This window comes from Pithys albifrons, chromosome 4, assembly GCF_047495875.1.
Source record: "Pithys albifrons albifrons isolate INPA30051 chromosome 4, PitAlb_v1, whole genome shotgun sequence".
Lineage (NCBI taxonomy): Eukaryota > Metazoa > Chordata > Aves > Passeriformes > Thamnophilidae > Pithys > Pithys albifrons.
The window spans coordinates 79,198,273-79,224,747 of NC_092461.1; the positions used below are offsets into that span (position 1 = coordinate 79,198,273).

Consider the following 26,475-nt stretch of genomic DNA (forward strand, 5'->3'; position numbering starts at 1 on the left):
TCTGAGTCATCTGTTCTGTGCTGAAGCATCGATGTACCTCTGGGAGTGCCTTACAACAATCTTTCAGTTAAACTCTCCTAATATAACCCAGTGTAACACCAGTGACTTATTTTGACTTCCCTCTCCTTTACCCTGATGACACAGAGAAAATTTTCTTCTTTTGCCTGGATGAGAATAGAGGTATTGTGGTTTACTGCTTTTACACCATTTAAAATCCAGCCTTGACAGATGTGACTACCATGCCACATTGCAAGAAAGTTAACTGCAGAAGACATAGAATGAGCAGCTACCGTGTAAAAAGGAATTTAAATAACCAGATATCTTGTTACAAAAAAGAAAAAACAAAACAAAACAAAACAAAAAAATTGTAAAACCTGTGCATGAATTTTTAAAGAGCTGGTTATATAAGGAAGGAGTTTTAGTCCCAACTCACATTGTCATCTCACTTTTATCTAATTCTTAAGAATAGACACTGCCCTGAATACATAAAACCATCTGTGATAGACCACTGAATTATGTACAGAACACAGGGGACAAATAAATAATGGAGCAGATTTTAAATATGGCATCTTTAAAAAAAAAGTTGAATGTTTTCCTATCATTGAAAGGCATTCAAGCTGTTAGGATGTTGTGTAAAGCTTCAGTTAATTGACTGTACCTTGCCCTCCTGGATGGTGACAACATCGGGCAAGCCTCCAAGTACCCGTGCACGATCTGAAAATAAAGAAGCATAATTTTCTTTAGTGTCTCAAAATCAACTGTGTGTCTGATTCTGTGTGCCAGATTCTGTTTCTCTTCTAGTTCCTTCCTTTTGTCTTATTTACGTACAACTTGTGTCTGATATCTGCACTATCAGAGAACTACTCAGCAGTTTTAGCATGTCATTTGGACTTTAAAAAATGTTGAATTCACAGCAAAAGACGTGTTAATAGCTGGTGTCAATCACTTACAGAGGGGAATCAAAGTACCTCTGCTGTGTTCTGCAGATTTTGATTCACTGTCAAGTCACTGTTACTTCTGAGTGCACAAAAAAAAAAAATTAAATTTTTGAAATCTGGTGTCCTAAATTTTTTGTGTAGTAAGATAAAGATGTTGGGTTTCCAAAGGGAAGTGAATGACACCTAATGAAGTGCTGGTGATCGCGTTTTAATCTGAATACAAAGACAGACTTCACTCTCAGTGCCAAGAGTGACATTCCACCACTTTGTATGTACCTATGTGTAAATGAGATCAATACCTAATTGATCTAGTTTTAAGTTAAGCTTCCCGTAGAAATCCTACACAAATACAAATGAGCCAATCATGTACAGGTTTTGGTGCACTTGTTCTGGAAAATGGATTTTGTTCCTTACATATCTGGGTGGAGCCCGGCAGAGGAAGGAAATGACTGTACAGAATGTTCCCCTCTAATGTTCTGTAAAAGATGTGCTCTGGAGCACAGAGATAACAACCTTATGAGACCAGTAAAGGAACTGTGTTATGTCAATTAATATGCCAGCCCCTTACAGAGGGTCCAGGGTTAGAATAAAATACCCAGATCAGGTCTATTATGGATCCCTTTGCGCTGTCTCAGCTGGGACTTGTAGGGATCACTGTACATATCCAAGCCTTGCTCTATTTGGAATATATGTCCAGGAGGAGTTCACATATCTCTACACAGTTTTCTCAACAACTTTTCAAATGCCAGTTCCACTCTCATTTTTATACAGGTCTGAAAGTCATGTACAGTGGGACAAGTTCTTTTTCCTTGCATTTTTCTGTAAATAGGAGAATATTGAGTTTGATAATTCAAGTTGAAGTCTGATGACTTACTCCTTCAGTAGTTAATACATAGTTTTGTTTTAGTTGCTATGTTGGAACTGACACAGAGGCAAAAGTATAAGGAGATTCTAAGCAAAACAAAAGCTACTGTTGCTTTTGTACCCATTTCTGTATGTAATGCATTGACATTTTAGAGCATTCAAAACTGGCCAAATTATTTCCTCCATCTTTGAAAACAAAGTGACTTTTGTGCAGAGAAAATGCATGAGAGATCTCAGCAATAAAATTAACTTTTAGAGAAGGCTAACTGGTAAGGAGAACAGGAGCTTAGATAGGAAAAATCAACATAACCATAACTATAGTGTGATTAGCTGCAATGTACACCAATGTTAAATCACTAAAAGGTCACTTACTTCTCCTTGGTGCAAGGACAAACTCATTTTAGGATGAGTACACACACATACACATGTATACATGTCTCCTCTTTCCCAACACACAGCCTTCCTGAAAATGAAGAAAACTTTCACAAACAGTCTATTACAACCATTGTCAAAGACAGCCAACTTACTTTTCTCTGCAATGGCAGCTTGCCTGGAGTTGAAAGAAACAAAGAGAAAGTCCAATTTAATTTAAGGTTTACTTAGAGTGATTGAGAAGTAGATTATCATTTTAACTGCCTTTAATCCATTAAGAAAAATCTCTCTCATCATTTGGCAATACTGATTTTTCTTTGTTACCTAACTGTTATATAAGAGTTGCTCCTAAGAAGTGTCACATGCAAAACTCCTACGGCTTCTGTAGGACTAGGATTTGTTTCATAAGATATAGTTAGCTTCAGCACAAAACAAACAAATATGGTTATTATTTTATGGCTGCCATTACTGCATTTAGATGGCATAATACTTACTTTAATCTCTGGAACTCAGCAAAGGCTTCATCAAATGCTTTTTAAAGAGGAAAAAAGTAGGTTTAGAGATAAATTGTCACAAGTTTAAATTCAAAATGTACAACTAAATTTAAGATGTAGACATAGTTAAAAAGATATTACTGGATGCATGCATGTATATTGTACAAACCCTAAAATGCTAAAAGATGGCTTTCAACTAATTAAGGCCATTTGGCATATGGCAGCTATCACAAATACATATAAATGCATAAACACACTTTTTTTCTTCTAGAAGAAATGCTTTAAGACAAAGAAAGAACAGGAAAGTAGTAAGCTCAAGCAGTTTCACAAAATAAAGGAAGAAATGCACAATACAACACCTAAATGATAGATTATTGCAAGGCCTCCCAAGCTTTTTTGATTATACGCCCCTATATAATTTTTTGGGCATATACTCTCAATACTTGCATATTTATTTATAGATTATGTAGATGTACTAGTGGAGTTCTCATATTTTGTTCCCGCACCCTAGTGGTGTGAACTGGCTCATCTTGCACATATCCTGCTTCAGAGACCACTGGTTTATGGAATAAAAGAGACATGTTTTTTCCAAGTGCTTTTCATGTCTGCTCTGAAGCGCTACACTGATGACTATGAGCAAACCACATGGCAAATTGTTTTCTTCTTTGTAAATTCAGGCTAAGGTGCCATTGTGTGGGAGGTCAAGCTCTCCTGCTTTGAAAGGGAAGAGGAAATGTCTTTTCTCAGCAAGTGGAGATAGACTACAGAAGGAACAGCATGGAGATGATTATAAGATTATTGCCCACACAGCGCTTGCAGAACAAAAGTGAAGCTTTAGGGATGGGAACAGCTTGGAATGGAAACTCAGAAGTTTGGAAGGGGTTAATCTGTTCCCTAGAATCTGAGAGGTTTCTCAGAGTAAAATCTTCCAATGGTCAATCCAAATAATTTTAGCTGTTCCCCTAACAGTCCTTCATCATGATGATGGCATCGCTGAAGAATAAGTACCTCCATTATATCCATCAAAGAAATACAGTGGAAAAGTAACAGAACAAAATTGTCCCTCACTTCCTCCTCCAAATATTACTTGGAAGGGAGAGATACAGAAGGCATTCAGTGCTACAATACGTATTTAAAACTGCCAAGCAATGCCAGCAAAACAAGGGTTTTTGTAAGATACTTCTGAAACTGAAGTCTCAGTAGGCAAACTGTAAGTGGGTATTTGGAATAGGAAAAAGCACAGATCATAAAGAGGAGAGAACAAATGGTACTGTCCCTACAAACAGAGGCAGACTGGTAGGTGCACACACAGACCCCAAAGAGTAACAGGTCTGTAGCAAGATGTTGTGGTAGATGCTCCTATACTACCACAGCGCAGTGCCCGCAGACAGGCGATGTTAGCAGAGGGAATAGCCTACCTTGTCCAGAAAGGTCTACTGTCTTTTTGTGTGCTGTGCTGCCATCAAAGAGTTCCATTATGTATTTGCCTTTGTCCTGTGGAGTTGGCTCATTGATCTGCAACCAGATCTGCTCCCCTGTGACACCAGTCTTCACTCGGTCTGTGAACTTAATCTGGGTATCACTGAAAAATACAAAGGAATGTTACCTCTTTGTTTTGCTGGAGCTCATGTTGAGCCACTTGAGTACATCTGCAGTCATTAAATGATTTTCAAGATGCTACGGTATGTCACCATATTTTAGAACTTCTGAAGTCAAGTCTTTCCTGAAGCTGAGAGCCAAATGGGCAGAGTTGGTGTGACAGCCTTTCCCTGTTCAAGGTCCAGCTTTCCTCAAACTTGCAGAAAGGTTATGCATCTTAGTCTATGACCTGAGCCAAAGAAGAACTATACAAATTTAAAAGCCACATCTCTGAAGGTTAATCTATGAATCCTGAAATGTTCCTGTTCTCTTTTTAGCATAGGTTTGTTTCTGCTTGGGCAAAACAAAGTGTAGAGGGCTGTATCTAAAAAAAAAACACTTTTGTCATAAATGGTGTTTGCCCATTTGGAATGTTTTCTGATGCTATGCTATGTTTGGCCTAAGAGTTAAACACACTTTGACATAAGTATATCTTCTTCCACCAAAAAAAAAAAAGTCAATTTCTCAGCTTCCTAGCTAAGCAATTAATTCCCCTGGATGAGGCAAAAGATATTTGTCAAATAAGCTACTCATTTTCTTGTTATCTTTAAATTGATAACTTTCAATGTACTAGAGGGGAAAATATTTTTTTTCAAGATTAATTTGACATGCTACAAGATGAAACAAGTTTGAATAAATTAAATGGAGAAAAGAGAGAGAGAAAGAAAGAGAGAGGGAAAAAAAATCCCAGAATACTTCATATTCGTGTACACTTACTTGAAATATTTAAGACACTTGGTGATACCAAGTCAAAATGGTTGCCAAGAAACAGGAAGGCCTTAAACTTCTTTCATTTATCTGACAGGTGTCAGTGTCAATAATTACAGCCAGCCTGCTACAGCACATTCTGGGTATTCAGTGCCTCATTTACATGAGTTTTATTGAGAGATCAGCAATTCAGATTCCATCCTAAAAGATTAACTACTACCATGTCTACAGGAAGTGACAAGAACAGTAATAATAGATTTAAGCAATCTAAATTGTTTATTTCTCAGCGTTTTCCAGTGCATGCTGTATGTGCTGGCTGAGGACTCAAAGAACATAAAATCATTTGGATGTGCAACACCCATTAATTTTATGGGGAACTGAACATTAAAATGAATTTTAAAAATCACAGTTCTTCTGTCTTGGTTAAATTTGTAGTGCTTGCAGGACAGACTGTCTGGATTTTACTGCTCCAGGCACACACTGGAATTTGCTTTGCCTTCTAAAAATGAAGTCATACATTAAGAGGACGTGCCCGCTTGTCCCAGTTCAATGAATTGTGTCTTCTAGACAAGCAGACCTCCAGGGTAGGTATCTCAGGACTGTCTCTCAGGTTATATTTGCATCAGTCCTTAAAACTGAGTCAGGGAAGGATGCAGCTCCCTGTAGGGGAGTGAGAAGTGCTCTGAAACAACACGGTCCTGACAGCATCCCATGGCATGGGACTCAACAGGAGGGCCTGGCACCACCAACACCAGACTCTTGTACTGGTTTCATGTGAAGGTAATTGGCTGAAACTAACTCATATGAGATAAGGACTCATGAGAGATGAGAACAAATCTGAGCCTCATCTCTCTCACACAACCAGGTTTTTTCTGCATCTGTAAAAACAAAATTGCACTGAGTTTTGCAAAGTTTTGTTTACTTACTTGTGCACCCAGCCTACTCTTAAATCTTCCACATAATAAGTAACATAGGAGTAGAGTCTGATACCCTCAGCTGTGCTCTGGATTTTCAGGTCTGTTGCAGATAAAGCTGAAAGAAAAGCACATGGTTTTATGCAGCCATGCAGCCATTGACTGAGCATCACAATAAGTCATTTATTCAAAAAGAGAATGAAGTACTTACCAATCCTTCTGCATACTTCATTCATCAGATCTGCAAAAGCTGTGGAAATAAAATCCAGACACTAAGACTGTGTCTGCAGTTCAATAATAGGACAAGTGATGGCTCTGAAATATGTTCCCTGGTAGGTTTGAAAAAGCAATCAGACCTACCTTTTAAAGCCTATTAGAAACCTGACTAATGCAGAAATGTAGTCTACTACTTTAGAGTTTCCAGACTTTATTTAAGTGCAGCCTTGATGAATACTGCTGCAGCTGAACAAAACTTCTCTTTTTTTTTTTTTATCCCTACTGTTCAGCTGGAATGCTAACCCATCTATAAACAGTCTAGTGGACAGAGGTTTTCTCCACTTGCTTGGAAACAAGTGAAGTGATGTTAAAAATATAGTAAATGCAATAAATGGAAAGGCCCCTAAATAAATGACAAAACATAATAAGTTAACGGTTTTAAAATAATTTAGTTCTGTAATTTTTTTCTATACTTGTAGACTTACTGATGGCTCCCTGAGGAATCCTGTTACCATTCTGCTTAGCATTAGTTATCATATACTCTCAGAATTATACAGAACCCAGATGCAATAAGCTGTATTCAGGTGTTATTTGGACTGAAGAATCTCAGTTTTTCTAATCAGGTGATCTTGTATACAGGAGGGACAAAACCCCAGGAAGGCAACATGTGCAGTTGCCTGTATTACCCCAAATCCTCTTTAGTTAGGCTGTCAGCTCATGTGGCTGGGAGCATGCAGACTCTGACCTGTGTCCTTAAGCTTTAGCTCACTGGAGTCCTTTCCTCTGTCATCCTTCAGTATGACTTCATAAGTGCCAGCATCTTTCTTAGAAAACTGCAATATTATAACAGTAAAATAGATTTTCAGAACAAGTACTGTAGAAAAATCTAGATTTTACTTCTGAACCCAGCTGATACTCTGTTGTGGTCCCCAGGGAGGTACCCGATGCCAGGGGCTGGAGCTGCCCCAGTGCCTGTCAGCTGCCCTGCTCCTGGCTGGGATGGTGAGATGGTCTTTGGCAGGGGGGTTCTGGCTTGCAGGACCTTGTCCCTTTTCAAGTCTGATGCAAGGCTGGGTATGGATCAGACCCCTGTGGTGACTGAGAGGGTGGTCCTCTGATAGCCTGAGTGAAAAGCACTTTCCAAATGCTGTTCAAAATAGAAATGTGGTTTCAATCTGTTGCTAAACTGACATGCAAAGGAAGTGACAAGCTTATTATCTCTTCTGTTATCATTTCCTGAAAACCCGAACAAGCAGTTACAGACAGACATTTGCTTTACTAAAACACAGACACCTTGTGAGTTTTTCCATTTTTAAAACCCACTTCCTCTTTCAATTTTTCTGCTGGAGTATTAGATTAGATCATATCATTCATCTGAGTTTGTAACACTAACTTCAGCTGAGGGATATTGAGGACAGTCACTCACCTCTGATATCAGCAGAGTACACACGCCATCCTTAAAGTCATGTTCTTCATCAACCATTATCTCCCTGTCATCTTTGTACCATACAATGTGTGTTTCCTTCTTAATATTAGCCACCTAAGATGGATGAAAACCACATCACAATTATTCTTTCATCCGAGCAAGGGAACTTTGTGTCATATGGGTTAGCCTGTTCAGGTCTCTCATAAAAGAGCAGCAAGCTTTACTACTTGATTGCAGTGAATTACTGCAAGCCTCCATTTTAGAATGAGGGAGGCAAGAGGGAAAACAGCAGCGATGAAAAGAGAGACAAAAGGAGCCCAGGGAAATAGGGGATCCTGCCCAGGGGATTTCTGCACACACAAATGGGCCAAAAATTAGAAAGTTACATGATTTATAAAGACTTGTCATTCCTATTCAGGTGCCTTTCCCTGAGTGGGTGGCTGACAGACCTGAAAAGAAAAGTTCAAGCTACTCTCCAATGTATTTTGTTACATGTAATGAGTTTTCATTCCAGCATGATTAACCTTCAGAGACTTTGTCACTCTCCAATGTGCAGTTGGGAATGCAAAAGCAAAGAGTGTGTCTTTAGTCCCTTCCCACTCTTGCCATCTAAGTAGTGGTGGTCAAAGTGCTTTGATATTGTACTCAGTGTTTTCTTTGTCCCTTACCTTACATTTCAACATCACATTACACTCATCGGTAACTTCCCATCCCAGTTTATCCACAAAATGAGGACCTGTTTAAAAGTACAGATATATTCTTAAAGGTCACCTCAATGGTATTCATGATACAAAACCAAAGAGAGATGTTTTACTTGACAAGAATACTGTTATATTTTAATGCGGTTCTATTTTTCTTATTTCTCCTTCAGAAGGTAAGTAATCATGGAACAGAACAAAATCCATTTATTTCAAATTAACATATATAAATGTAAACAAACTCTTAACAGGCTAACACATATATGATTCTTATAAATAATCATATTTTCACCTTGTTTCCTGTGCCACTCTTTTCTCTGGAAATCTGCTTCATCCCGTAGCTTCTTGAATACTAGGGATTAAAACCAGTAAGAAATACAAGGTTAAACTTCATGTGCCATTTGTAGAGTGCTGAATGTCACTGTAACAGAAGCAACTCTATTCCTTGGATGTCAACAAGCATCCAGCCAGGGGTCAGGTTTTCACTGAACATTTCAGAGTGTCAGAAGCTGATTATGGCTAACTTAACTCTCCCAGCTGCTTGCAGTCATCAGAAGTTTAATGTGTCCCATCTGATGACATGCAATCCCCAACCATACAGCTACTTTTCACTCCTGGTAGGAAGGCAAATGAGCAGCGGCAGAGTCAGCAGCCGCTTGAGCTTTAACAGGTGCAGCGGGTTGTTCCTGGCTGAATGGGCTTTTTGCATGGAAAGTTTTCATTCCACCTGTAGAAAAGCAAACCATGGCATCCTGCAATGGTTTACATTTCTGTAACAATTCCCCTTCCTCCCATCACTTTAAAAATTTGAGTTCACACATGCACTGTCCTGTGTGAGGCAAGCAAAACTGTGACATACAAAAACAGGAGAGTCTACTTGTATTAAAAACAGTGGAAAGTGAAGATGACAACTGAGGTAACCTTATTATAATATTTCCAGCCCACTGCGTAATAAAGATTAGCCTACCATCGCCAATGAGGACAAGGCTAGATTGATTAGTTGCTTTTCCATCCTGCAGTTGGAAAGTATAAGTGCCTTCATCCTTGTCCTCAAGTTTATCCATAATCATTTCAACAAGTCCAGTCTTCTGGTCCACCTTCATTTTATATTTCTTCAGGAATGGAAAGTAAAACAACAATTAATGCATATCAGAGACGGACAATATCTGTGAATATTTGTGTATCTTTAGATGGAATTCTGTTTTCTTTATTCAGATACCCACTTGTTCAGGTTTCCACTATCTTTTGTTCCAGGTAAGTAAAGGTAAAGCCTATTTATCAATGCTGTACAAGCATGTGACATCCTTGTTGTATTGTACTACATTCTTTTTTCATTAGAAAGGTTTAGGTTTTCATGTCTATCTTCAGAACAACTCTTTGAGGATGTTTATATTATATTATAGAGTTTTGCCTAGAATGGTCCATCTCTGTTTTCTATCTGATATCAATATTGCAAAAAAAGCATGCTGCGTCCTGTCCTTGGGAGTAACAAGTTCTGCCGCTGGAAACAACCACTTGGGAATTTTTCCTAGGTGTAATAAATTCCTTCCAACAGTGAAGAGAGAAGAGAACCAAGCACAAGAGTATTCTAGGGCCATAGATGAAGGAGATAGGAGGAATCTGAGTTTCTGCAGTGATTCCCTGAAGACCCCAGTAACTGCTTACCTGTGACTACCCTATTGAAGGAACAGCTATGGTTCCCACTAGTTACTGGTTCTTAGAAAAGTAACAGGAAGGCATTTAACTTCCCTTTATAAACTGCATCGAGTAGAATTCATCTGAAGCTCTGGACAAAATCTTTCTAATTAACGCTTCCCAAGACATATGCTATTTCTCATGAAAATGCATTGGTGTGGAACTCTAGGTGGAAGTATACTGGAGACAGACACTAATACTCATTGATACTCATAAAAATGCAAACACATCTAAGCAGTGAAAAGCCTTACCTCTCCATTGAAAATCTCCTTATCGTTAAATACAAAGTTGGCCTTTGCATTGCCAGACAGTTTTTCAGCTTGCAACCAGAATCTCACTTCTCCTTTTTCCAAAATTTCCACTGCCAACTCAGAAGTAAGTGGGATAGCTACAATGAAGAAAGAAAAGAATGAGGCATATATTTTGCCTGTGCCCCAACAACTATTTTCTTCTACAATTGGAAAGCCACTTATCCTTTCATACTTGGTACTGTATGCAAGGTAACTAGGTTATGATACCTCTTCACACAGACAGAATGCCTCTCCACCGATAAACACATAGGAAGACAGACAACATTTAATCTGTACAAACTGAAGGTGTTCAGGATTTGAGTTATGTTCCATTCTTATACAATCCTATTTCAAAGGTAAACTGCAAGTATCTGTGCAGCATGATGAGTCTGTATGGTGCAGACCCATGTTTAATGAGTTGCCTAACAATATTACTGTAAGACAGTGAAGTTACTCAGAGGGAAAAAACCCCAAACACACACAAAAAAATCCCTCCAAAACACAAAGCCAGATCAGAAACTCAGCTGCTGAGATGCAGGTTGGGAGATTTTTGCAAAATCTCTGATCCTCTGGTGAGTGAAACCTCCATCTCCAGAATTCACCAAGTATCACAAAGCACTCTCAGTCTTCCCAATACATTTTGTTTTCCTATGAATAATGGAAATCTCCCCCACATAAAACAATTCATTGTGTTAACAGGGGGAAAAATATGTCAAAATCATGTAATATACCATAGGCAATAATAGTCTCTCTTTTTAATTTTTTTTTTAATATTTCCTTGTTCCTCTTAGTAATAGTCCTCATCTTGCTTTCACTTTAACTCTTCTTTACCATAATCAGCAACATGAAGAGTGAACATTTAGACTCTGGTATTGGGACATATTGCTCATTTTATTGACTTTCATCATTTTATCTGTCTTAGTGGACGCTCACATTCTCAAGGATAGTCATGTGCTTGGGATTACGTATGCTGTATGTGAACTCTCCCCCAGTCTCTGCTTTCTCAGCAGTGTAAAGTCTGCAGTGCAGGGTGTAGTGCGGAACAGCTGAGAACAGTGTACAAACACATTGCAAAATGCGTGATGGTACAGTTTGGTGATAGCGTAAAGACACACCTCCTCGCAGAGGAATCCTAAGGTGGTTTCTTTAGCACCATGTCTCCAAAGACTCAGCTACAGCAGGAGTGGACTGGTACCAAAGTAGTGTCTAATTTCTCTCATCTTTATATTTTCACTGTCCTAAATTATTTGAGTGCCTTCTGGAGCACAGCTGCCATCCCACTCCAGTGCCAAACAAACAGGGGGTGAGGACCCCTCGCCTCTTCCTTTCCCATGCTCACCCCTTCTCCCTCCCACACCTGCATGTAGGATTTTGGTGCTTGAGTGGCACAGGGGCTGTCTCCAGTGAAAAGGCTTCTGAGAGGTGAGGCAACAGTCACAGGGAAACAAAGACAATTATGAAAAAGGCACAGGCTTAACCAGAGAGGGGAAAGCTTGGAGGGGTAGCATGGCCATGAGGGAGGGGGACAAAGAACCCCACAGCAGTTTGCCAGAGCTGTGCAAATGGTCCCTGTGAGCTTTCCTCACCCAGCTCATCACCTTGTATGTAAGAAACAGAAGTAATCTCAGGGCTTGCATAATTTCTCAAAACAAAGCAACTGGAATGCTACAGGAAGCAAGTGGGAGTGTGAATAGACATCAGGCTGCACTGCTTTTTTCTCACTGTCAGCTCTACAGCAATTTTAAACCCCCACTTGTCTTGCCTGTAATTAACTAAGAATAGCTTAGTCTAACATGGAAGAGAGGAAAGTATCTCAGAAGCTGTTAAATAAAGGGCTGAAAGGATGCAAAGGGATTCCTTTTTTTTTTTTTTTGAGGGAAAGGCTGTTTGCTCCTCAGCCCAAAGGAACTGGACAAATCTGCATCACAGTCTGCCACAAGCAAAAGTCTTATTTTAAAATATTTCCATATGCACCAACTGACAGCTACTTTAGCCATTTTCCAGCCATCATGCTTACAAGGCTTTACATCCTATTTGTGTAGCATCACAAATTACTGTCAGCACTTGACACAGAGTCCTCAGGCAGTTGCTCAGTTGAAGAGTTAGAAGAATTTATTTTTACCTAGCACCAACACACTATTGCACCCACACATTTTTGCATTTTATAAGTGTGCATTGTTCAAACAACCTGTTTTCCCATGGAGTTACTGGCCACAGGTGTTTCTAAGCAGAAGTTACCATTAATTGCTGTTCAGAAGTACATACAAAGCAACATAAAAGAGCTCATGTTGAATCAGAAGTTCCTAGCAACTGGTTTTGGGTTTTTTTAGAATTTTTAAGAATTTGGATAATCCTCAAACAGATTATCTGCAGATATGACTAAAATTTCATACTGATCCATAGAAGCTCATTATTATTTTTCTAACCTCATAGCCATAGTCAGCTGAATCTCAATCCCTATTTGTAATACATATATAGATTCATATATATTTTTGTTTGTTTGTTTGTTTTGTTTTCAATGTCTACATGGCCTGGAGTGGCCAAAGCAAGTAAGACAATTTCCTTCTTAAAGATACTTTCTGCAGTGATCTCCCTTTTGTCCGTGTTTTCTGGAAGCTCATGCACAACTAGAAGTGTTCTGTTACCTAATATAGTGCAAAAAAAAGATCATATGATCTGAGTAGCTTATTTTGTGATATTAGTTGTGAACACAAAGCATGGAAGAGCCCTCAGAAGAGAAGAGACAGGGCAAGTAAGGTCATGCAACCAGTTTTTGTGATGACCAACTTTCAGCGTGAAAATATAATTAGGAGGAAATATTTGGGAGGAGCAGGAATAAACAAGGGGATGTTTGGGCTGTTATTAACCCATCAAAAGGTGATACAATGTGTTGAGAAGAGTAGAGCTGATATGAAAAACATGCAGAAGAAAATGAGAAAGAGAGGTGATGCGGGCAAAAAGACAGGCCATTTCTTTAGCCAAGTTTTGACTGGGCTGAGAGGTGCGATGTGGGCTGAGTTGGAAGAGGTGCCAGACGCACATACATAAAGATGAAGATGTTAAAACAAGAGCTTCAGGGCCTTGAAGTGAAATGAAGAGAATGTAATGGGAGAAGACGAAACATGTTTAAGTCTCATTTCATTGTGTGCAATAGAATTCATTATACAATCCAAATTTTTTCCCTATTTATTCAAGTTCCACTCAAATGAAAATAGCTGATTTTTGCTACTACCAGAATATCATAAAGGTATGTGAGGACTGTGGAGTTGACAAAAATACCATCCTAAGCAGCAGGAAGAATGTTCATATTGCCAAGTGCTACAGGAAGAAGGGAGGGAATGAATTTCAGTGGGAAAATTCTGTGTATATATATATAATTTCAGCTGAGTTTACTACACTTGTCTGCTTTGTTAATATTAACTTATGTTAACTTCAGTGGAGAAAAGCTAGATAATTTTTCAAATTCTAGTTTTTATACTGAGTTAGGTATACTGAGTGAGTATAAAAGTCTGTTCTTCAAAACAAACAAAGCCAATGTGATGCTTATTTTCCAGCTGTTACATAGACTTATTATAGGCCTAGACCAGTAGCCTGCAACAAATTGGGAAGAATATCAATAATACATAAATGTACTGAAACAAAGAGAAAAATAATAAAGGAATCTTAGATTTTTCAATTCAAAACCACTTTCACTTGAAATTATTGTAGTGACCTCCCTACCTGATGGTGGCAGGAGCTTTTTGATCATAGAATTTTAGATTGGTTTGTGTTGGAAGGGACCTTTAAAGTCCAACTCCTCCCTGCAATGCGCAGGGACATCTTCAACTACATCAAGTTTGTGATAGTACAATGCATATAAAACTCTCCCCTATGGACATGGGATACACTTACTTGGGAATTGGCGTTCGTGGCTCAGAGCAAGCAGACGTTTCATTTCTGCAAAAGACATTAGAGAAATAATATGAGGTGTGCCTGCCTTATGGATCTGAGAGACACAGCAGTGGGGAAAAACAGATGTGAAAGCAAACCAGGCATGCTTAATAGGCAATGTGTCTACCTTCCTCATCAATTGTATAACTTGATGAAACTCCATCTGTGTCTGTAACAATACAAGAGTAAATTCCCAAATCATCTTCTCCAAGATTCTTAAAGGAAGCTTTTGACCTTTAGGAGAAAAGAAAGCACTTTGATAAAATGGTAAGATCAGTCTGAATCAAACCCTTCTTTTACGTCTACAGCACCTGATAAAAATAGTCTAGTATTAGCTTTTGTTCTGACTGAACAGGCAAATGCATGGCTCTGGTGACTATAAACCAGAGTAGGTCTTACCATATGTGTTACAAAAGGAGATAGCACCAAAAGAAGAGAGTGTTGTTGAGAAGGATTCTGTCAGTACAAGTCAATCCAGTTTCCATATGCAACACCATGACTATGATTAGCCACCATTTCTTTCAGTATTGCTTCTTTATCACTAGAAGAGCACACAGGCCCTTCAAGAGCTGAACCTGTACATTTGCTACGCCTTTCTCTGTGAAAAGGCTGAAAAAGCAGAGTAGGCTTGAAGACCATTATGTAAGTTGCTAAACAGACCATGGTGATGCCATCAGAAGAAAGCCCTGCTTATGGCAGCAGCTCCAAAGATTATGGCTGTGTTACATGGCAAAAGCATTTTGCAAGCAGCCAGATAATTTTATTATTTGGAGATTTAAAATAATAGCAATCATCATCATCATCTGCTTCTATTGATAAGTTGCAAGATGACAGAGCACAGATTTTCCCTCCCCATGCCTAAACATAACTAAATTCTCTGAAGAAGAGGCCTGACTCATTCTGTGTCAGCTATAATTTCTGAATGATCTGTGTATACACTTGCAGGAGAACAGCATACTCAGGAAGTAGCCTTTAAGTAACAAAGGTGGGTTTAGCTCTTAGTGAGGTCATACATCAAAAGGATGGATTTCTGTGACTGTCTCTCAAACGTGAGACTACTGCTACCCCCAGGGGTACTTACTTTCCGCCTTTGGTATCAATGTTCAGTCGAGAGTCATCCTCAATGGGCTCATAATTCTTGGACCAAATAAACTTAGAGTCTGGAGACATTTGATCACATTCGAAGTTCAAGGAAATGACTCCATTGTCATCTACATCAACCACCACTTCCTTGGTTCCTTAAAGAGACAAAGAAGGCAATTCCAGTTTCACAGAGAAGCCACAGATACAGATATGTATATATATAGATATCATTCACAGGGTAGATTAAGCAGATCCTTGACATTTTTGCAGCTGGCACATAAATTGCTGCACTTACTGGCAGCAATAATTCTTTTTCCAATCCAAATATTAAAGAACATCATAAGTCAACTGATTTATTTGAGCAAGTCTAAGCATCTAAGCTAATATAAGCTCATATAACACTTGAGAGTTATGATATTTGCTATGAAAAAACCTGAAGGGGGAAAAAAAGCAAGCCCCTAAATCCACTAAATGTTTGAAATATTACATAGAAATATTTTTCATGAGGGGAGGTAGTTAGAGCTTTCATTATGCAGCATGAATTTCCTATTCCCTAATAAGATAACAGCTATAAAGGCAATAACGTGTGCAAATATAGGCATCTAAAGTTGTACAGGAGGCAGAAGAGGAAGCAGCTGAGTCGCCCCAGCAGCGCACACTTGTGTGACCGAGGCACATTTTCAGTGACACTGGATTTGCTTCAGGAGGTTGGTTTAATTGCTGTTCTTGGCATCCGGCCCTGCCGTCTGCACCATTAATCCTGGGCCCTCAAAGGGAGGGAATATTTGCAATTAGCTGCTTAAGTCGCCCACCCTGTTTTGCCAGTACCTACAGTCCTTGAGCTGGATGTAGTGACCCAGTTTGTCTTTTAAAAGGCCCTCTATCCTGCTCCCTTGCACCCCAGTGAAGCTGAGGGAATTTCATCTGGGATTTGGGTGACTTGGCGAGCTCGTCATCTGTGGCGTGAACGTTCATTTCAACAACTTCTCTGAGAATGTCTGGGAGAGCATGTGCTTCGAGAGGTGCTGAAGGACATCCAGCCTCCTTTTCTGAACAGCTCTGAGCTGGATCTCACATCTGAATAGGGCACTCATATCCTACTTCGGCTAAGACAATTCTGGGCTGCCCAGAATGCTAATGACATACTTTCTCCACAAAGTATTGTACCTTAAAGGCAAGAGCCTTATTCCTGACATTGAGATTAAATGTTTTATTTTCAGTATAATTCTTAATAACCCTCAAGCATACAAGAAGATTTCTGTGTTTGATCATCCTAATACAATGAACTTTTCCAGCACTGCAAGCAGCTCCTGTAATGACAATTTGTGTACATGCAGCCTTCTTAGCCTTTATCATTTGCCATAAGTGTTCAATGAAAGATGAGATTAATATTCACATTTTAGTACTGTTGTTTACCAGCCTTTGTGGTAGTGAAGCACATTAAATACCAATATATGATAAATGAAGTCTAAAGTCTAGAAATATTTTATTAGGCAGCAGCATATTTGCAATTTTTCTTATAATTTAATTTATTACATGCAAAATTCATCTCTTGAAGTTTCATTAGTGTTTAGTTTCCAGTAGGTCTTTGGCCATTAGCACATGAATCTTTTGATGGCATTTTATGTGACATGCAAAGAATTACAGCCATAGGGTTCATTTGAATAACAGAATCCTTTATATTTGTTTTTAAATATTCTTATTATTATAACAACATGTAGTATATATTTCCAGAAGTGATGATGAAATTTACTTTTGATATTTATATGAGAAAAAACCAACCAACCAACCAAACCCTGTCTAAATTACTGACCACATCTGGATACCTCTCTCCACCTATCCTAAAAAGTGGAGCCAAAGAAGCTGCCATAGTACTAGTAGTCTTAATTTCCTTCCTCTAGATAGGTTGGTGGTTCCATCATACCATTCAGAGCTTCTCCTAAAGTCATAATAAGAAATAAAATACTTGATGTCCTATTAAATCTCCATTAATCTGAGCATTTTATTGCAAAGTAACATGAACATAGACATCTTCAAAACACTGCAGCTAATGGCATAATTTTGAATATAGTTAGAAAAGTTGAATGTGACAGGGTTTCATTCCTATCAAGCCCTTCCCAAGTGACTGACGCAGGATCAAGATCTAATTTTAATTTGTACCAATACACCAGGACTAAGGGCAGCAATGGGGAAGAGTTGCAGATTGCTCTTGGCTTTCCCCTGCTTCTTGTGGGATACACACAGCAAAGTACTTTAAGCAAAAGACAAAGTTACAGTTCAAAAGTATGCTGGACTGGTGTTTGTTTATGAGGTTGGTGTTTTCCATTTAATTTTAGAAGATAACTGTAAAATCTAAATATCATTTTCAAAGAAAAGAAGGTGGATGCAAAGTATCTCATCATTACATTTATGCTTTTCATTGGATAATGATAACTGCTAACATTTGTATGAAAGCAAGTATCTTCATTCAGGATATTATTTGTTTACATTCTTTGATTAGAAAACTCAGTTGTCTTGCAATTTTACACATTTGCCAAAAGTAGCATTCCAGGAGGAATTGTCTAGAGATACCTGACAATGTTTTTTCTCCAATCAGGATGATAATAAAGGCATCATTCATTGGGCAATACCAAAGGACTTGTGGTAATTTTTAAAAAATTATGTGATTGTTTTTGAGATCTGTGTGCTTTGAGTGGGAAAGTGGGAAGCCGGACCCAGAGACAGCTTTCTGAAGTAATTGTTTTTAATAAGCTTTATGTACTTTCTTAATACTTTTGAGAAGCTTAGTTTGGTGGATGCTGTACCAGCAGATCTCAGCTCAAAATATGGGTCAGGTACATTTGCACAAGTAAATAATTTTCAGCTTCCCTGAGATTTCACTGGGCCAAATCCTCACTTTCCAGGGATCTCTCAGACATTATCCCTATGACCCTTCCTTCTCTAATGGTGAAGTCTGTAAACAAAATGTTCTGCTAAAGTTCATATTGCCAGGTGGACCTCATTTGAGTGAACACTGAAAACGAGATCCATTTTTTTTTAACATGATGGTCATCTTCATGAGAGTTCATGTTATTATTTTTTTTTAATTGGCATGACATGGCCAATCTTTATTTAGTACACTTGAAGGTTGTTATCATCACAACTTTCTATCAACAGTATGACACATAGATATTGATCCTCAGTGAAAGCGGATTAGCAAAGCCAAAAGTTGTACTAATAGTGGTTTGACGCTCTTTTTAGAAGTGGTTGCTGTACATAAGAATAAATAGAATAAATAGCCCTGGTGCTTCAGCAGCTTGTAGGTTTAAAATTATGATTCCTGTATTTTTCAAAGATCCTGTTCCAAACCCTTTTTACTCACACACTTGGCCTATTTTTGTTCCTTGTATCCCAATCTTACATGTTTTCAATTGACCGTCTACTCATTCAAGTACCTTCTTCCCACCCCAATCTCTCCAGTTGAGTTTTCCAGTTCTTTTACACCCCCAGCTTCAGACCTCTTTTCTCAGACTTTCTTGACTTACAGCCTCACCGAGACCTAATTCAATACTTGTTAGAATTTTTGCTGCTCTGGTCATAAGGACCAGGCATCTGGAGAGCTGGGCTAGTGCTGCTGTGCAAACAGAAGATGTAAAAATGGACCTGGGGTCAAAACCAGGAAAAAGTTCCCAGGGAAATGCTCCCAAGATATCCAGGATGGGAATAGGATCAGGTGATTGCCAGTGATGTCTGCTCAAAGCCTCACAACACCTCACAGTCAATAGCATCCCAAATAAATCCTGCCTATTTCTCCAGGCAGGAGTAGCCATCAGCCTTACTGTGCAGGCAGAGCAGGCAGCAGTTTGACCAGATAGACACCTACTCTACCTGTGCCCCTGCACTGCTACTCATATTCCCTATGTCCGGCTGTCCCCAGCCTCCATGCTGTCCTGTCTGCCCACTGCCTGCCCTCCTTCTTATTCTTAGAAACCTCCCCAGGTAGATCAGATATGAGAGTCTGCAGGAGCAGGAAGGGAATTTTTCAGAGGAAAAGAGGGTTTATGGTAGATCCAGGTTGGGTTGTACCCCTGTACTTTCTTACAGCATACTAACCTTGTACTAGATTTGGTTAAAATATCTGGGAATTCATTCTTGCACCTTGTAGAACCTTGCACTTCTAAAATGATCTATAGATGACTGAGTGTGGTGGTTTTAGCTAGGCCTCAGATTGGCAGACTTGGAGAATCGTGGATTGGGAGGGACAGGTATCACCTGACTAAGTAACCAAAGAGATATTTCATATCAGATGACACAAACCTAAGATATGAGTGCAGGAGTGGGAGTTATTCACTCAGTTCCATCATGGCCGAAGTAAAGGCAGGACACATTGCAGCTGTCCTGCTGAAGTGGGCTTTGCTGTGGCTGCCGCTACTTGCATTTTTTTTTTTAATTCAGGGAAGTAGAAATATTTTGTTGTTGTACTTTCTGTTTCTTGCTGGGTGTCTTTTAGGGTGCTTATAGATCTAGAGTGATAGAATCTCTTTTCGATGGGGAGTGGGAAGTTATTTCTTATAATTTCTAACTTGTGTGTGTGTTATATTGTAGTTTAATTTTTCTCTTTTCTGTATGAATATATATAGTTAGTTTAAGCATAAGCCTAGTTTGAAGTTTTTTTTCCTTTCTCCCTTTTCTTAGCCGGAGGGAGGGAAGCTGACTCTGTATTGGGCAGTTGGCATTTTGCCGGCTCAACCCAAGACACTGAGCCACAAGCCCTTGCTTGTGTTTTCTGTTAATGACAAAAAGTTGTTGTCTCTGACCACAGTCATCCATGTTACTTGTATTGCTAAATAAAACCCAGGGATTTTCTGAAGTTCCAGGTTTGGACATTCTGCCTCTGCACTGGTTCCTGTATGTCCTGTCATTACACACATGCTGCAGCAACTGCTCAAATATGACTCTAGCAAAGAGTTTCACTTGAATTCCTACTAAAAGGGTCTCCTAAGTGACTTCATTGCGCTTTTAAAGACTTAATTTTAAAGAACAAGGAAAATAAGTAATTTCTTTTACCCTTTCCTGAGGCATATTACCTAAGAAAAGGAGACTGATAAAGTATAAGCACACGGTTTAATATAGGAAGGGCAAAATCCCTATCTGTAGTATTGTTTGGTTGAGCTGATTAGGTCCTCTGCTTATGCATCTACCTATAAGCAAATCTTACCATTTTATTGTATCTTTATATTTCTGAAACTGTAGTTACAGTAAGAAAATCTGTTCTGACCTTAAAATATACCAGATAAGAACCTAAGGTAACACCCTCAACTCATATCTTGCTTTGTAAAAAAGCTTGACCTGAGAGAGATCAGGTTGTTGGCATGTAGCCTCTGGATAAACACATTACATAAACAGGAACCTGTGTAAATATGATGAAAAAGAGGAAGTATTTCTAACAAACCTGGTCGTGTTTCAGCTACAACAGCATCTGTGACATCTGATGGTTTCCCAACACCAGCCTGGTTTGTTGCTCGCACACGGAACACGTAGCTCACACCTTGTGTTAGGCCACTGATCTGGCGAAACCAAATACACATACACTGATTGTAATGCCATGCTTGTTAAGACCAGTTTTGATAACTGACAGTTGTACTTCCTTTCTTGTTTTGTTTTGCTTTTTTTCAAGTTGTCTTTTTTTCTTTTAGTTCCAGAGTGACATGACTAATTGTATGACTTGCTCCTTCCTTGTGTGCATAGCTAACATTCAGACAGCGTCATTACTGTCATCACTTTTTTTTCAAAAGGAGCATTGATTTTGGAACAGGGTGTTTTGTACACTGACCTCTGAAACATCACAGTCTTTTACTGCAGACAAATTCCGGCTTTTAAAAATGAATTTATTAGAGTAATAAGTGCCAGCCACATCTATTTAGAAACAGGAGAGCATTTAATTGTACAGCTTTAATTGCAGTGACTTGATGGGTTATACTGATATTACATCACCTGTGCATTCTCCTTTAAAACATATATGAAAGGATCATGCAAGTGAGTTATCTTCCAAATATTCTGAAAAGCATACAGATACCAAACCTACTTCAGACATATCTGTAGAACTGATACTGATGTTCCCTTATTTAGAAGTCATTCCACAAAATAATGTAGCATAATAGTGCCAAAAGCTTGGGTTTAACTTGCTGTGAAATGTGAAGCGAGGGTACTTTGTATTAGGAAGATTCACTTGCCACATTATCACAACATCTGGTTTCATGCCATCTATTTTAATATAGTGATACCCATTGAACCAAAGACATTAGGAATGTCTCCTGTGTTACATGAATGTGTTTCGTTCTGGCAGTGCTTTCTTTTATTTTTAGGCTTGTTGTACCGGTTTCTGTTCTGAGTTACTGTCTTGTCTAACTATACAGGTTGTGACATGCGTGTATCCTTGGCACAATATAGTCTACTAAGTATTACATTAAGCAGGATGATGCTATCCAAGACTGACTTCCTGAAGGTTATACTGTTATACCAGTATTTGAATCTTCAGCTATTTACCTTCAAGTATTTCTTTTGAAGTGGCTTCTCATTGACACTTCTCCAGCGTTCCTCCTTTGCTTCAGTTTCCTTCATATCAACATAATAACCAACTACAGGACTGCGCCCAGTATAAACTGGTTCCTTCCACAGTAAAACCAGAGAGTCCTTCCTAACTTCCGTGCATTTGACATCATGGGGTGGCCCTGAAAGGTAAAAGTTGGACTTGTGACATTAAAATAAATCTCAAAGGGACCAATGCATAAGACTTTTGAGACCAAAAGCAAACACCATGGTGCACCAGAACTGACTTAATGTACAGCTCCTCTGTATCATATCTAGACCTGATGTAAATACAACTCATGCCAATCAAAAAGACTAGTCCAAAAAGCAATCTAATTGGTTGAGACTGGTATCTTGATCAATTATTCATGAACTTACATAATTGACAAATAATCTTCAAACTCTGGGAAATAAATTAATTATTAAGCTAATGTCCTGCTTCAAGGACTGCTCTAAAGTCCATTCAAGTCAGTGAAGGTTATTTAATTCATTTCAATGAGCATTAAAAGGCCAGGGATCTGGCCTTGAAGTGATACATTAAGACAAGGTTTACAAGTCGTCATTCTTCTCTGCCTTGTATCTTTGGCAGGTATTTATGTCTACTATTTAAACTAGAAAGCAAAGTGGCAAACACAATAGTGGAACAAGAAGGAAAGATAACAAAAAAATACAAGCTGCTTGTAAAATGCTACTGATTAAATAGGGATTATGTAATGCATCATTGTAAAGGTACTAAATCAAAGTGCTGGAGATTCAAGCCTAGGCATGAACTTCAGGGCCCCATTGACTCCCCTGCAAACTGACTGCATTGAGGACTTAGATAAAGTAGATCACAGAGCACCCTTGGGCTGTGTCCCACTCAGGATCCTACCGGGTACAGCAATGGTCCACTCTTCACATTTGAAGGGCTTGCTGGGTTGGGAGGGTGTCCCAACCCCAGCCAGGTTAGCAGCAGCCACCTGGAACTGGTACACCATGTTTTCCTTCAGGTTTTGAATCTGCAGGATCAATAAGATAGTTCTTATTAACTTTGGATTAAGGCTTTAGAAGAAAGTCACAATGACAATTACTGAGCATGAGCTTTCTTTTAAGTGTGCCTGAAGATGGAAGCATTATTGACATCTTAAGGTGACAACTGTCTTGGCTTTTCCTCTGGTCAGTGATGGAGCATATTTGAGTGGTCTTAGCATACTCAAGTTGTAACCTCCTTTTCCTATTGATAGACACTTTGATAGTCAGGGAGGAAACTGGTTATTGCTCAATAATCATCTTAGTCTGTTTCATGGTACAGAGCAAGTTCACTAAGGCAAGATTTGTCTTCACAGTGGGGTGAAACGCAGTCCTGGCATTGCTTTTCATTTCTAAAGCAGCTCAACGAGGTAGTAGCTAGCACTGTCTCTAAACTGGGTCAAGAACTGGCCACAAAAAGCAGCTGGCACAGAGCTGGTTCCAGCACCAGCAAGCACTGGGGTGTGTCCACCAAGCCCAGTAGGGATGCCATTTCTTGTGAGGGTCTGACTTACAAATCAGACTATGTCAGTGAATTTACAGAGGATAGTTGGTGCCAGACTAACGGGTAAGCATACAAACAATTTTACAGAGAAGTTTATCATCATGGATTTTAAAGCCTCCGAACACCTATCTGAACACTGAACCATAATTCAACCCAACCTGTCTTTGAGATTTGTTTTGCAAATACTCTCTGCACTCCCAGCAGTAACAGAAGTTTACCTCTTACCCTGTATGCCCTCTCAGCAACAGCCTTAATGTTGGCCTCCTTCCAGTTCCCAGCAACTCCATCAACCACTTCACGATAGTTCACGTAGTAGCCAGTAATTTCAATTCCACCAGTGACTTTAGGTTGTTTCCATCCCAATACCATCGAGTCACGAACACTCTCAAGTACCACGATGTCATAAGGTGGAGATGGAGCAGCTGTTTCAATGTGAATAACACGTAAGTAGGAAGTAATATTTTAATTGTCAGACTGGCTTTTACTTACCACATTCAGGTGTCTCCCACCCTGCATTTCCCGATTAGGATGATACTTATGTGCTCAAGGGAAGTTTCTGAAGTTGGAATAAGAAATGCAAGATAAAAGCCTCCACAAATGAAATGCAGAAGTTCAAACTGTGTAGAAATTAGCTTACAGGATCCTGTTTTTGAAAAGCAAGCTGATATGTAGTGAACGAACTTGTTGCAATTGCAGCTCTATTGCAAGTGATCAGGACTCACTTTAATACTGTGAAAAATGAGGAACTGAAAATAACATTAAAGGAAAATTAAAAAAAAAATTGGAGATGCAATGAATTGTTTTCTTTTGCAGAAAGCAAACCTTTTTTCACACATATAATATTCATTGTAGTTCCTTTTATAAGTAGTCTCACATTCTTCTCTCACAAGAATGGACTTTATCTGTTTCTTTTTTTCTTTTATATTTACACACTGTGCAGATTTTATCATTGCACCCATCATATGGTCTTACCTTAATGGAGGACAGCATGACCATAGGCAGTGTAGACTGACCAGAAATGGAACATGTCTGTTACTGGAACTTACATTCAAAAATGTGTGGCATAATCCTCCTTCTTACTTTTTTTTTTTTTAATAATACAGAAATCATTTACTTAATCCCAACCCAATTTCTTATATTTCTTCTGTATCTAGTAGGGAAATGTTTGCCCACACCCAATATATAGCACACCAGAGAAAAGCCCTACTTGTGACTCTGAAGTCCTGCTTTGGATGGAAATCCCACATCATATATGTTTCCTTTTGTCTTTAATGTTTTATATCTGTGTCAACTAGCCCCAGGTGCCTCTACTTTGTTTCCTGTTCAACATTTTGCACAAGCCTTTTGAGTCTTATTTCAGAGCCCTGGGGAGGAGTTCAATTCATTGGCCAGGTGCCAGGACTTAAATGAAATTCAAGTCCCACATTTCTTGGGCACAATGGGTGTTTAGGTGTTGAAAACAAAATATGATTTTGTGCATGTGCCTATAACTTGATAAGCTTTCCTCCTTACATATTCCTCTCAGTCAGAGATAGAACACAACACACAGAGTGTGTCAGAAATAAGCTGTAGTTTAGGCACAAATCCACAAGGGATCTTCACATATCCTAACAGAACAGAGATTTTCATGCTGACCATCATAATCAGATTTTGTTTCCTGCCCATATATATATATAACTCAGAGAGTAGGTAACCAGATTCCTAAGAAATTATTGAAGTGATTTAGAAATAATACAGTATCTTGCATACATTAATATGTAGTCAATCAAGCCATTAAATTACTAAACATATTTATATGTTTCATTTTCAGTAAACACTAAGTTTGTAAAGTGGACTCCAATACCATTGTATGCATAAGGATCTTAATGGAGAGTTGAGCACATAATAATGTGATGAAAGATGCATCACCATAGAGCACGTCTGCTTGAGGCATAGATGAACAGAGGTCACAGCAGTCGAAAGTGGATGTACCAAAGCAGCCAAATCTACTTATTAATTCTCACCTGTATCTTTCTTCTTTGCAACTTTTTCCACTGTCAAAAGATCCCCATGTTGAGACTTACTTGTCTGCTTAGCAGCAACTTTTTGTGGTGCAGATGGGACAGCATCCTTAACCACTTCTCTCATGTTACTGTCTCCTGTACTTCCCAGTATGTCATAGCTACTGGGTAGTGTGTCTCTATTAAATTTAGCATTGCATTTTAGCAAAGCATCTGTGTCAAAAATAGGCTGGGAGGTCTCATGCATGCCTTCCCAGCTGGTAGTGTGGTCTGTTAGTCCAGCAGCTTTACCACTCAGTTCAGGACACACACCATGAAGCAATCCTCCCCCTATAATTGCCAGAAAACAGCAAAGACATTTTGAATTAGAATACATTCTTTTTACTTCATTTAGTCAACAGAATTAAGAAATGCACAAAGCAAACAATATAGCCAAAATATGACAAATCATTGGGTTTGTGCACAAGGTGTTAATCTTGCATTTACAAAAATTTGAAATGTACTGAATACCCCTCACCCTTCTCACAAATAACTTTTTTTAACAATGTCTAGTTTTCAGACCAGAAAAAAGATGGAAGGGTAATAGTACCCTTAATTTGCTACAATTATTTTAGTATTAGATCTTCCGGGTCACGTTTGTGATCCTTTCAAGACGATGTCAGAAAATTGCCTTAGGACACATCTCTCTGCTCTAAGGTTGAGAGGTATGCAGTTTTGATAAAAGTGAGAGTGAGGGTGTTGCAGACATGCAATTTATTCTAGCCTGATGATCTCATTAATCTTTATGGATTAGTTCAGGCAGTGGCAAACAGAAACAATCCATCAGCAAAGGGAGAACACACAGGGTTATAGAAGGTTTATAAGAGACATATTACACGGATTATTAGGTTTAGGTATGGAAAAAAATTTCTTAGAAATTTACTGTATATAGGACGGTGTGCATTACAGGTGATATACCAGATTACAGGATTAAAATTACATTCCATTTTTCACATGCCTAGGAAGTGAACTTGGCAGTGCTCTCATACAGTGATTCACAAGAAACACCTGAAGAAGACTGGGTGGTGAAGGTGAACAGTCTACAAGAGTGCAGTGTCTGTGAAACTATGGCTGTGAGACCATAAGATCT

At 38.8% G+C, this 26,475-nt stretch overlaps 1 protein-coding gene across 1 annotated transcript in view; it reads right to left on the reverse strand.

Moving 5' to 3' along the window:
- Positions 1-26,475, reverse strand: part of MYOM1 (myomesin 1) — a 75,617-nt gene that overhangs the window by 11,328 nt on the left and 37,814 nt on the right. Inside the window, exons 17-36 of the mRNA XM_071554743.1 lie at positions 25,659-25,676; positions 23,572-23,768; positions 22,705-22,831; positions 21,792-21,976; positions 20,698-20,812; positions 15,265-15,421; positions 14,311-14,417; positions 14,145-14,189; positions 10,215-10,351; positions 9,236-9,380; positions 8,561-8,620; positions 8,239-8,306; positions 7,571-7,684; positions 6,890-6,977; positions 6,140-6,178; positions 5,941-6,046; positions 4,087-4,250; positions 2,669-2,705; positions 2,330-2,352; positions 659-714 (exon numbers count right to left, since the gene is read on the reverse strand). Of these exons, the coding sequence (XP_071410844.1) occupies positions 659-714; positions 2,330-2,352; positions 2,669-2,705; positions 4,087-4,250; positions 5,941-6,046; positions 6,140-6,178; positions 6,890-6,977; positions 7,571-7,684; positions 8,239-8,306; positions 8,561-8,620; positions 9,236-9,380; positions 10,215-10,351; positions 14,145-14,189; positions 14,311-14,417; positions 15,265-15,421; positions 20,698-20,812; positions 21,792-21,976; positions 22,705-22,831; positions 23,572-23,768; positions 25,659-25,676 (1,988 nt within the window). The remainder of the gene's footprint in view (positions 1-658; positions 715-2,329; positions 2,353-2,668; positions 2,706-4,086; positions 4,251-5,940; positions 6,047-6,139; positions 6,179-6,889; positions 6,978-7,570; positions 7,685-8,238; positions 8,307-8,560; positions 8,621-9,235; positions 9,381-10,214; positions 10,352-14,144; positions 14,190-14,310; positions 14,418-15,264; positions 15,422-20,697; positions 20,813-21,791; positions 21,977-22,704; positions 22,832-23,571; positions 23,769-25,658; positions 25,677-26,475) is intronic.